At 39.8% G+C, this 13483-nt stretch overlaps 1 protein-coding gene across 10 annotated transcripts in view; it reads left to right on the top strand.

The window, feature by feature from the left end:
- Positions 1 to 13483, top strand: part of NAV3 (neuron navigator 3) — a 516270-nt gene that overhangs the window by 406518 nt on the left and 96269 nt on the right. For all 10 annotated transcript variants that reach the window (XM_072326950.1, XM_072326948.1, XM_072326949.1 and 7 more), the window contains 2 exons: positions 10347 to 10455; positions 10845 to 11228. In XM_072326950.1, coding sequence (XP_072183051.1) covers positions 10347 to 10455; positions 10845 to 11228 — 493 coding nt within the window. The remainder of the gene's footprint in view (positions 1 to 10346; positions 10456 to 10844; positions 11229 to 13483) is intronic.

Consider the following 13483-nt stretch of genomic DNA (forward strand, 5'->3'; position numbering starts at 1 on the left):
CAGTATTCCATTCTGTGTTGTTGCCGTGTATGAGATGGCAACAGAGAGGCTGTCTAACAAAATAGTGTCTGACATGGAAGTATGAAGCAAAGGTATGTCACAGAATTCCTCTGTGTGGAAAAAATTGTACCCATTGGCATGGATTGATGTCTGCTGATCACTTATGGAGATCAACCAGTGGATATGAGCACAATGAGGCAATGGGTGGTGTGTTTCAGTAGTGACAGCCACAGTGGGCCACTTCTGCTGGTGCAGATTTTAATGTGTGCAGGATCAGGCTTTTGTTCATGGCTGGTGAATATGTACAGTTAATGGGGGTGACTGTTTTGAAAAATAGTGTTTTTGCTGTATCAGTATTTTGTGCTTTTTGTAGATGCTGTAGTTTCCATGGCAATAAATAGGAGGTATTACATTTGGAGCAGCCTACCTATTTCCAGCCTGCTACTGGGCAAATGATGACTTGGTTTTACTTGTAGAGCCATAAGACAGGATTCTGGTGCTGGAAGGTAGAGAACGTGCAGAAGGCTGGTGCAGACACAAACCCTCAGCAGTTACCTTGTTAATTGGAATAGTCCCTTTCTTTGATTGTCCCTAGCCTTCTGCCATAGCTAACTTCCCATGTGTCTTATGCCTAAAGCCAGTTCTGCCTCTTGGTAGAGCTACTGTAAGTGTAGGTTTCTTCACAGTTCCTCCATCTCTGCTGGTAATGTGTTCCAGCTGTGATCTCAAGTGCTTCAGAATTTCTTTTCTTTTTGGTGAATATTCCACGACTCAGCAGAGCACTCCCAGATGTTTCCATGGTGCATGTGCCGATCAGCAACACAGCACACATGCAGTTTGCATAACACCTCCTGCACACTTTGGAGAACCTTTGCAGGCACTGTGACAGTGATACCCATGCACCCACTGGGCTAGCTATAGTTGGGATAAGACAGATTTGCAGCCATGGGTCACCCATGCAGTACATTAGCTGCATTCTGGGTTCATTAGCCTCATTGCACACGTAGCACACAGATGTGTAGACCTGAGTCCAGCAAGTCCCAGACAGAAATTTTGGAGTCCTAAGTCATTACCTGTTTTGGAGTCAGTATGAGCACTCTTCCTTGCATGTAATTTAAGTACCAGTTGCCTCAATGAGACTATTCAGGTTTTGATTTTTATATATATTTTGTATATATATTATGTATATGTAATGTTACGGACAGAGTTTGAAATTTAGAATGAAAAGAAAGATTAACAAAATTCACCTAGTTAGGCTCTTGATTTTCATGGTATGACCAGGATTAAGCTGGTTAAACTTTTTTATGCAGTTTTTCTGTATATAGTATCTATAACATTTATCAGTTTCAGCTGAAAATTTATTGGAGAAGGATGTCAGTAGGTTAATTATTTAACAGACCTCTAAAAATGGTACATATCTATAACTACAAAGTGTGACTTTATGAGATCAGTGATAATGTTTGGCTTTAGCAAGTGTTTACTCAATCAAAGAGCTTAAAGCGAAATGTTTAATTAAATAATTATTCATGAATTTACAAATATTGGCAAATTATTAAAAAAATCTGAGGGATGAAGCAGAAATAAGAGTGATTTAGTTTAAGAGTTATGTGCGAATATCAATGACAGGACTCTTGTAGCATTCAATTTTCAAGCTTTTATGTTACTGTGCTTCTTTTGTGCTCTCTGAAATAAAGAGAAGAATAGAGAAATGGGAGGAAAAAAATAAAAAGGAATGATAGGTATGGAAATAGTTTACCATTTTTTTTTCCAAGTCAGCTTCACTGAAGAGACTCATAATGTTATGCATTTGCAGATCTATTACATTATTCATTTGAACAACTGCAAATGATGTACAGAGACTTCAAAGAACATCTTATCTGACAGTAGAAGTTGTCCCATGTTTATTAGTGGTTAAAAACATTTTTATAATTTCTTTTATGAAAGAGATGGGAAATACAGTGTCATGCATTACACTGACTGTGATGGAGTGGGGAAATTCCCTGTGCTGGTCTTTATTTAACCATGTTCCTGTGTGCTGGGTGGGGAATACAGTGAACTGCAGGGTGGCTGGGGAATAATGCTCTGTCATGACATTTGCTTTCCTCTAGTCTCCCATTCTGTGCAGGTGGTTTAGAAAGATTTATTTATTCATTGCTACAGTTTAAAATGGAGGTATGAGCTTTACAAAAGTGCTTTTCAATAAAGAAACCTGAGAATTTCCATACTGCAGTTTTATGTTTTGTCAAATAACAGACTGCAGAGAGGTGTGGTAAAAGCAGGAGGATAAAGCCAGAGCTCTTTGCACTGATAATTTGATCCAAATGTAGATGTGCATCTGCTCTAAGGACAGATCTGTATACCAAGTGAGGCAGTGGGATTCATGGGAGAAAAGTTTGTATGCTCTTATAATTAAGGGCTGTAGTGTAATGTTTGTATACGTGAGGGCTGAATGATGGTTGTGTGAGTAGACCAAATGACTCCATATCCCGGCATTTCTCTCATTGTGTTCTGAATCACAAAAGGAAAGGGTAGCTGCCAGCTACGCTCATGTGGCCCCCACACAGCCCAGCTGTCATTTCCATCCTGGACTTTGGCCCATGCTGCAGCTGGGCTGCAATGGAGAGCTCTGAGGACTAAATATGCCAGGCCAGGTTTGGTGCTTCTGTGCCTGGTGTGTCTGTGCAGAGAGCTGAGTGCTTCCCTAGGAGAGCAATGCTTGGTGCTGCACACAGAGCTGGAGCCCCACCAGCTGCTGCTGCTCTTGGGCACGAGCACGGTTGCAGAAGCCACCATGGGTGTGTGCCAGTAGGCCTAGCAGCCCCTGGGTGTTATGTCAGTAGTGCAACCCTCCAGGTGTTGCTTTTCAGATGTAACATGTGAGACTTTATCATATCAGCATTTTCTTCTGGTCCTATGACTCTGTGGGGTAGGTGGGGAATGGGAATAGGCTCCCTTCTTAACTCTCTAGGAATGTGCCAGTGATTCAGTGTGGAAAACTGTCATTGTTTGAGACTGCTGACTCTTTTCTCAGTTAGCTCTGTGTTCATGAGGGTTACGCAGGGAAAAATGCAGCCTTCCTTTAACATTTTTTAAGAAGTTCTTTTTATTTTTCTTATGCTTTAAAAACCACACTGAGAAAGGGAAATGCAAGGCATGCAGTGAGGCTTCTCTTTACATCTGCTTATTCCTGTAGGGAATCTGAATACTTTGTAATTCTTAGAGTGACATTTTCAAAGGTTACCACCCTGTCAAAGCTTCCCAGGTAGGGATTTGAGAGAAGCGATATATTGTTATATAAAAAATTCATGTTTGAAGATTTCTACATAATGTTTTATGACATCAGTTGCCCTTAGATAAGGAAATTTGTATATATTAATGAGGAGTTTTCTTGTTTATCCTTCTACCATTTCTGGGGCTTGTGTTTTTCTCCCTGTGAGAAAAGGTATATATTAAAATGTAAAGTCTTCTGTTCCTCTTGATCTTTTATTTAAAAACCACATTTAGAACTGAACAACTTAGTTCAGACATGATATCAAGTTGCTTTATATGAAAATTACTGCTACGATTACTATAATAAGATTTCTTCAGAATATTGTGAAACAGTAATTTAATCACAGCTTTTTAATTCCATGCTAGAGTGTGAACCTCACAGAGATGCAAACAAGGTATATTTTAACACTAAAGAAACAAAATATTTCCTTTTATAAATCATCTTGCTGGGTAGTTGCTGTTGTATTTTATTTATGAGCTTCCTTATGATATTAAATTACATTTTCTAATTTATAACAGAAATTACGAGGCTTAAGGTCCATTTGCAAATCTGCTTTTAGCTTCCTGCACAAGGAGTAGCAGTGATACGGAATAAACAGTTCATCATCCTTACCTTTCTGGGAGAAAACTAGCATTTGCACTGAGCTAGGTCTGTGACTGTGGCATCCCATTCAGGTGGAGCTTTGTCTTGAAACCTGTGGCTCTGTAAACTGGGCAGAGGCTTCTGTGTCTCCGGTTTAATTCACCAGGATGTTTGCTGCCATGGCAGCCAGCAGCATTCGCTGCAGTAGCAGAGAAGAGTCATATATCTGGGAATGCAGGTTGAATACTAAAATGCAAGGAGGCTTGTGCAGAGCTTTGCTTCAGTGGTTAATTTTGGCTCTTTATTGAGCTCTGACGTGGAGGCTGTACTTGCAGTTCTGTGTCAGCCCATCTGAAGTGAAGAGCCATGCGCCGGGATCAGTCATGATCTGGTGAGAGAGGGAAAAACGCCTGAGATAGCACTTGTGCCTACTTTGGATTTCAGAGAGCAGCAGCCGTAGACAGAGATGCAGGCCCACCGCTCTGATGAGACCGGTGATTGGATGGAGAGGGGAAAACACAGTTGGCTTTTGGGATTACTTCTGTGCTGGAGCAGAGTGTTTGATCAACTCTCTTCTGCTTGAGAGAAATCCAAGTGAAAATGACTGTAAGTACTGCAGATTAATGTGACAGGAGAGAAGTGGCTTAGCAGAGACAGCAGCGTAATTTTAAAGAAAATGACTGTGCCTGTCTAGTCATTTACAGTGTGTACAGTGCATGTTTGAGCTGTGCTTTTCATAACACGTGAAAGGATGTGCTCCCTGGGATGTGCAGCGTGTGATGCTGCAAGGGTCACCTCCAGCCCATGCTGAAGAACTGAACTGCTGCCCATCTTGGAAATATGAAATCTGACTGAGGCGAAGCACAGCTGGGAAGATGCAGCGATCTGCTGAACTGTCAGTGTTTAAAGGCAAGGAGGTTAGGAGAGGGTGTGTTCGTCTTCAGAAGCAGAAGTCTCTGACCAACCTCACGCTCATCAGCGAAGGGGAGAAAAGGCGACACTCATATAGGGAGAACTGGTTTGGAAACGCCTCCAAGTCCAGCCAGAGTTACCATCAGCAGGAGGCAGAAGCTGGGAGCAAAGGCTTGCTTTCCAAGGCACTCTCACGCTCAGTGCACTCCCTCTATCAGCCTGGCCTCACTGCACCCCAAGCATTCCAAGCACTATCACCTGTTGGAAGCAGGACCTCCAAGAGATCTGGAGACCGGCGTACAGATGAAGGCTTTGGGATTGATAATCAGGAGAGGGGGAAATCAGATGATGAAAACGTATCGTGCACGGCTCATTTCCCAGGCAGGAGCTGGGCAGAGGAGGACGAGGAAGGCTGCTTGCGTGAAGGAACTGCACATCTGGATGAAGATGTCATAATAACGATGCTGGGGGACTTAGAACAGGTCCTTTATACTGATATTTTGGGTAAGTTAATATTGTCTTGAAATCAGAGAGAGGAGGAGACCCCTGAATTAGCACATTTCTGCACGGGGCAGATTTTTGATCTTGACAGTGATTTCATGAGACAGAACTGGGTTTGTTTGCAATAGTACGCAAAAACAGAGTCTGGTCATTTTTTTCCTTGTTTGCTTACTTTTATCTCTAAAGACTGAAATAAAGACAATTGTCTAAATCATTTTTGATGGGTGCATGGGCAGCAACAGTGTGTGAATAATTGAGTGTAGTTTTCTTAAGCTGTTGGAAAAAATTAAGGCGAAACACTCAGGTACTATTAATTCATTCTAAAATTAATCTCATGGCATTCATTCCTATTAATTTTAAACCAAAATATGAATTCAAGATCCCAATTTATAGCAAATGTGTCTTGGCCTATGTACAAACTATCCATTACTGTTCCCCCCTTCCCTCTGTTGATAATTACATCCATATATGAGGAATTGTTAGTGCCAGGGTTTCACACTTTAGCTATATCAGTGCATGCCAGAGAGCATTTGAAGTCCACTGCCATAGGTTCTTCAAAAGGCTTCTGTATTACTGGCTTTACTTTTCATCCCCCAGTGCTCAAAGTGTTCATTTCTAGAGCTTTGTTCTTTAGCCAGAATGGTTGAAACGTCTTCTTGCTTATCCAAGGTCACTCAGCATGTGTCTGGCCTGGAGGCTCTTTTCTGGTGGGTGTGCTAGCCTTGATTGTGTTTAAATTCAGAATAAAGTGTTTGCTGTACCTGTAATGTAGAAAGCTATCATCTTCAAATGTCAATGAAACAAGTGCTCTCTTTTTATTCTTAAACTGTTTGACTATAGTTGTATTCTAGAAGAGGTTTCTTCTAAAGATTAGAAGCTTGTTAGCAAAGGCAGCTGAACTCTTCACCTTCTCCTGCTTCACTTCAGCTTTCCTTGAGCAAATCTCTGTTCTTTGTGAGCCTCAGTTTCCCCACCTGCAGAGTAATAATGGTTCTCTCATTTGTGAATGAAGTTAATGTCTAAGAGCAAAAAATTCTCTGATGAGCTGCTTATTATTTGAGTTCTTTTGTGAAAATCACAAAAGTAATGCAATTATTATTCTCTCATTATCTGCTTTGGGCTGTAATTACATGTATACAAGTACCAAAATGATCATGAACATTATCTTCATATGTGCAGTGTGGATAAGCTTCAGAACAGTAAATGTAAAAGTTTAAACTAGGTGATCATTGATTTCTGTAAGGTGCTTATTTTGATCTTCTGTTTGTGTATCTCACACAATGGAAAAACAAACTGTGTTTCTTAGAAGCTTACTGAGAGAGGCTGTTATGTTTCGCTGCTAACAGGCAAGAATTTGGAGGTGGAGGGGGGGCACATTTTATGTTTAATGCAAATGATGAAGCTACAAGTGATTGAAGGAGATTACATTTCATGAGGTCAATAAAATGTCTACATCCAACTTCCTTGTAAGAGGAGCAGTATTTTGAAAGAAAGTTTCACAGTGCCCTGGTTTTAGCCTTTCTTATCCCAGCCTTTTTGTGCATGAAGCAGAATGACTCTTCTTGTGTGCAGAGCAGAGTCACTCAAGATTACAGACCATTTCTGATATGTGAGGGCATACAGATATGGGTAGACTGCATGACAGCATTGCCTTTTCTTATAACAGGGTGTCAGGAGGAATTTGGGATCCCTTTGAACCTATCTGTTGTGTCCCAGTCCTTCTGCAATAAGCACATAGTGTCTGTTCTGGCAGACAAGGTGTATCTAGCTTTCAGAATAATGTATCCATCAGCACCATTTCTGTGTGGAAGACTTTATGTACATTAGGAGCAACAGAGAAGTCCTGAAAATAATGTCAGGTTCAAGTCAGATCTGAGAATCTCACACTCATTGTGTTCAGTTGTTAATACTTTCTGACTTATTAATAAGCATAAGCCTGTCAAACTAACATTAAGAGAAAGAAAAAAATAATAGTTATTTGTAAAGCACTTAGTAGCAATAGTAATGGGGATTTCTTACACAGCACTATGTAGTAATTTAAGATCATAACATTCCAGTTCTATCTCTTTTCGAAAAAGCAGTGGAATGCTTTTGATATCACCCCTGTGTGACTGAGACATCAAAAGAGATTACACCTCAAAAGTTCCACCTTTCCAGGAGATAAGAGTGCTGCTTGTTATGACGTTATCTGTCTGAAGATGAAATATTCTCTGTGAAAATATATTTTGGCAGTTTGCCATATAAAGATACTTCTTTTTCTGTCTTTCTTTTGCTATTGCAATTACACCTGAAGGCTTTGTTCAGCTAGTTATTGTGCAATATATATATTAAAAAAGACAGCTATTGTCATCGTTGCTGCAGGAATTTGCAGAGCTAGCATACAGTGAAGGACAACTGGCAAGAATAAACAGGGAAGAAAAAGGCAAAAATACTGTATATGCAGATTATATTCAGTTCCTCAAATAAATACAGAAGTAAATGACTGTTTTGCCTTAATTCTGCCTGCTTACACCCTGAGATTTCTTTTTCTGTGTTAACAGAATACTGTCTCATAACAGCAAGCTTATGATTCACTTCTGGTTTGAGGCACGGCAGGCAACAGGCCTGGGCTTTCCTCCGTATAAGTATCGTGGCAGGAAGATTCACTTTCACTCTTGCAAGTGAATTTGAGTGCATTTGCCAGAGGGACAAAGAGCGATGACAAGTGCACAGGAGGCATCTGCCTGAAGGCTGTCCTGGACGGTCTGCCTGAGCTCTCTCTTGGCTTTCAACAGCAGGCTCAGTCTAACAGGATGTAATGGTCTCCAGCACAGCTTTGGCATGAACTCTTCTGCCTCACAGGAGTTTCCAGTATGGCATAGAAACCTCTGCAAATAGTACATGGGATCCATGCATATACTGATCAGCAAGGTGCCTGACTGAACAGATGCCTGTCCTAAAAGAGAAGCAGTGGTGGTAATTTCAATGAGTGTGAGCATTTGCCTCCTTCAGTGCACACAGATGTCTAAGGAGCAAAATCTTGTGGATGGGCATGCCATCAAGATAAGACAGAGGGTTTGGCAGCAGTTCTTGTCTCCACCCCACTGTCAGTTCCATGCCACTGAGCCAGAGGTTTATGGACTGTATGACCATGAAATCACTGTGGAATTGATTCCCAGCAATAAAACAATCAGGATAGCACCATTTCCTGAAATAATACTGTCTGCAGCAAAGAGGGCAGAAGAAATAGCCAGCGGAAAGTAGATGGAAAGTCCTCAAACTGGCACTGCTTTGAAAGCTAGCTTGGCATTGTACCAGAGCTGCAGAGGACATTGAATAGTACTGTACATCCTTGGACTATCAGGGAAGAAAGAAAGGGTATATAAAACGTGTATGCAATAGTGTGTTTCCATTTACTGCCAAAAGTGGGGATTTTTCTTAGGTGCCTGTGCAGTGAGCAGACAACAGAAACGTGGAGAGCACAGGAGCAATGCAGTTTGACATCTAGCTGAAAGGCTTCATCCTTTAGTCAAAAATTAAAATAAAGAACTTAAGTTAACCATGGTTAAAATTATACCACTTCTTTCAGTGGGCTCTCTCTTGTATTTGAAATAAATGCCTCTGTCTATATTAAACTACTGCCTGTTTTAAACCCATGTTAAACAATTGTATGTGGTTTTGATACAACTTAAACTTTGCATGTTTTACCCACGTATTCAAACGGATGTTGCATTTAGATTGTCTTATCAGTTTTTTTTTCCTTAGAACCATGTTGAATATTTCCAGCTCTCTTGTCCCCAGACATCCCCTACTTCTGTCACTTAGATGACACACTATGCTTTTCCTCAGAGACATCATCTTTGTTGAATTTATACTTGTATAAATCCACATACAAACATAGGACAATAAAGATGGAACAGAATGAGAAATGCAGCAACTTAGATACCAGTCTTCATGTGTCTTTTACATTTTACAAACATGAAATATCATAGTCCTGCATAGTATTTTGTCTGTTTAAATTTCTGATCTTGAAATGTGATGTTGAATTTAAATTTAAATTCACAAGACTATCTCATGATGGATGTGTTCAAAGATGAAACAGTTTCTCAATGTCATGAAAATTCTAGAAATAAAATAGAAGATTTTTCTGGATGGGAATGTTGGAATCTGGAATTAAATATTAGAGAAGTGTCCAGTGACTGCATGATAGTGTAATTGATGATGACCTTGCATACTGAGGAGTAGGACTGACAAAGTGAGATATGACTTCAAAGTTGTCATAGATGAAGTCTAAAAGAAAGGACCCACAAGACCATCTAGTTTAACTGTACTTCTGTCACTACTGCTACCACAAGCCACTAAACCGTATCTCATAGCTCCTCATCCAAATGCCTCTTGAACACTGCCAGGGACTGCGACTCCACCACCTCCCTGGGCAGCCATTCCAGTGCCTGACCACTCTGAGAGGAAAAATTTTTCCTTATGTCTAATCTAAATCTCCCCTGGTGCAACTTGTGACCAATTCCTCGGGTCCCATTTGTTGCATTCCTGCTGAAGGCTGCTTAATTCCATAATTGTATAAATTATTCAGATCTTTAGAATGTTTTGACTTTTAACCCAAGTAAAATAAATTAAGAATAATCTACTACTTCAGGAACCAAACAGTTAAAGGAAGATGCTTTGAGTACTTTGAAATAGCCTGGATGTTAATTGCATACAGAAGAGGTGCTGTAACAGTCGTTTTAGGTCTTTCCAAACACAGATTTACTGTGGCTTTCTTTCTTGCCACATCATGTAAAATGCCCAGGAGGAAAAAGGCGACGTGTAATGTCTCAAGTGCTCCAGGGTTGCATTTTGCTTTGATTGTAGAAAATAGAAATCCAAACACTCTTAATCTTTCATTAATGGATTTGGGCCCTATCAGGGATACTTCACTAGAACTCCCTTCAATGTATGTGTCCTTTATTACTGAAAGAGTTTTTATTTTTTAACAAGTTAAAGAGACAGATGTGTTTACAATCATAAGTACATATTCTTGACTGTTTACCATGACATGTTTGCATGCACAGAAATTTATATGACTTTTGTTGATTTCTTGCAGGGGAAGACCCTGAAACAAGAAGAATGAGAACTGTAAAGAACATAGCAGACCTGAGGCAGAATTTGGAAGAAACTATGTCCAGCCTTAGAGGGACCCAGATAAGCCACAGGTATCCTGCTTTCGTGTAGACTACTTAAATATCAGCTTATAGAAATGTGTTATTACTTGCTATGTGATTTAGAGACTTAACAAGGGAAAATTAACTATGACACCATCCATATTGTTTTCTAGACTCCCTCAAAACCACTTATAAGTGACTCCAGTATACTTTTTTGTCAGTGTCCTATGCAGTCATTCACAAAGATGCTTCTTGTTTCATATACACATCTATTTAATAGCCTGTAAAGTTTATTCTAAACTATTTACAAGCAAAGATTTTTATCACACACGTGTGTGCCTGCAGACAGATAGACATGCACACACAGAGCTTTTTATAGTACTCCAACCATTTTCCTAGCCCTTGCTTTTCTTTCTGATTTCTCCATTTTGTTTTTACAGCACACTGGAGACAACTTTTGACAGCACTGTGACAACAGAAGTGAATGGGAGAAGCATCCCAAGCTTGACAAGCCGGTCCACCCCAGTGACGTGGAGGCTCGGGCAGGCCAGCCCTCGGCTACAGGCAGGAGATGCCCCGTCCCTGGGCGCTGGGTATCCTCGCAGCAGTGCAAGTCGATTCATCCACACAGACCCTTCTCGATTCATGTACACCACCCCACTTCGCCGAGCAGCTGTTTCTCGCCTTGGAAATATCTCACAGATTGATGTGAGTGAGAAAGGAAGCAGTGATTTGGATATGTCCTCTGAAGTTGATGCTGGTGGCTACATGAGTGATGGGGACATCCTTGGAAAAAGTCTCAGAACAGATGACATCAATAGTGGGTAAGCAGCATTTTCTCCTATTTGGAATAACATCAGATTGGCAATTTCATTACCATTTTCCTGAAAAATTCTGGCACATAAGTGGAATGTGCATGATGGATGCTACATAAATAGCTAGAAATAATGATACTGAAAATAAGCTAAGTTGCCAGCAATGTTCCCACCTGCCTTCAAATCCAGATCTTTCTCTTTCACATCAGTATGAATTTTCAGTGAACACTGATAAGAGCAGAGGTTTATTGCTTTGGAATTTCTTAGTTGTCTGGTAAACCATCAATTTTCACTACTTTCCTTAGGATGGGTTCTCTGGCAGCACTTTTATGTTTTATTTGAGATGGTAGATATGATATTGGACCCAGCTAATGAAAAGCAGTTGCTGACAGGCTTGAATTTCTCTGTTAAATGCTTCAGATACTGTCTTGTATACTCCGTGTTTCAAAACAGTTTTTTCACTGTGTATATCATTAGAGCAGAAGGAATATCTTTTGATGCAAGAATAGATTGATTACCATCCCTGTTTATCCAGGAGGAAGACTGAGAAGTATTTATATAAATTTTTTTGGCCTATCAATTGATTGGCTTTGAGTTACAGCATTCCTTGTGATACCAAGAGGGGGACCAAAGTACTTTTTTGGTGTGGAAGTTGAGTTTCTCTGTAAAAGAATGTATGGGAGATTGGTAATCACAGCCTGAACCTCTGATTAATCAGCTGAGGCAAGTGTGGGGTCAGCTGTGGGAGCACAGGTGAGAGTGATGTAGCTGTGCTCCCAGAAGGGGTGGAGCTTGACTCCATCCCCTCTGAGACCTCATTTAAGGGCTGACCCTCACTGAGGCAGCATCTCTTGAAGATTGCTCACCAGTGAGGACTGCCCCAGCTTCTTCAGCTAAGGCACCACCACCGGTGAGTTTTCCTTTACTTATTCCTTCAATACATTTGCTACCATCTGTATATTAACAACCAATACAAAGAATTATTAGAATTATTTTTTTTTTCAGTTTTCATTTTGTTGAAGAGTAAGTTCCTGGCTGATTTGTAAGTATGTATAGTGTAGGGTCTTTATGCTGAGATAACAAATAGAAGAATACAACTTAGTTTCAAATTACCACTGAACAATTCTTACTCCTATGTATCCTCTTACTTCACTCCTACATACGTTAAAGCACTATTAAGATTTAAAAAAAAAAAAAGGCATATTCCAATGTTACTCATACGTAAAGTGCTGTTCAGTGTTGCCAAAAATATCATTTTAGGTGAAAAGATGGCACCTCAAATCTTCTTGGTGGCTGAGGTCCAAACACTGGTTTGAACAAGAAGAATAAATAGATAAATGGCCTTTGTCACCCTGCACTACTTCACTCTGTGTACATTTAGGACTGTCAGTCTAATCTTTTGTTTTGAAGTATAGCTGTGATTAAAGAATGGTATCTTATGAAATCAGATATGATACGTTCCTAAAAGCAAATCTGAGTATGTAATCCAACCTGTGCCTTGCTTATTGTCTCACCTCAAGCAGCACCAAAAGGCCAATTTCTAGAAATACCATAACAGTAAAGAAAGCAAATTCCTGTATCTTCTTGATGCACTGTCTCAATTATGTATGAAAGTTAGAGTACTGATATGCCTGCAGCATAGCATTAGTGGCTGACAGGTTGGATGCCATACTCATGTGTGCTAGAAAAGACAATGAAACAAGAAAACAAAAAGTAAGTCTTGACTACGGTGCAGAAGCAGAGAAAAGTGGTATTGAAAATGTAATAGCTTAATGTCTGAAGACCTTTTATAATAAAGAAAATATAAATTCTGCCTTTAATGGATGCATAGTTTTTTTTTTTTTTAAGGAATTAAAAATAAAGAGTGGAATCCTTTGCAGTGACTGATGAGTTGTATTAATTAGCTCATCACTTCAGGGAATTAATATAGTCGTCTTGTGTGACTTTTCTTTGCATCAGTAATAAGAGTGACTCAATAGACAGTAAGTTACAGTGTACTCAGTTAACGTTTTTAGGTGTAGTAGATGTTAAAAACAAGTTAATAAGTTCAGAAAATTCAGAATTCATTGAGGCATAGAAAGTCTTATCTTCTTCATTCCTCTTTCATTTTCAGTTTAATTACTTTAAACGCTTGGGGATAGGAATGCAGCAGTAATTAGAAATTAGTGTGAGGGAGGCCTGTTAAGAGACTTGTAATATCTCTCCATTCAGACCTTAGTTATAGAATATAAAGTCCATATGGACTGACTTTCACTCAAACCAGA

Source organism: Excalfactoria chinensis, chromosome 1 (assembly GCF_039878825.1).
Source record: "Excalfactoria chinensis isolate bCotChi1 chromosome 1, bCotChi1.hap2, whole genome shotgun sequence".
NCBI classification, from domain to species: domain Eukaryota; kingdom Metazoa; phylum Chordata; class Aves; order Galliformes; family Phasianidae; genus Excalfactoria; species Excalfactoria chinensis.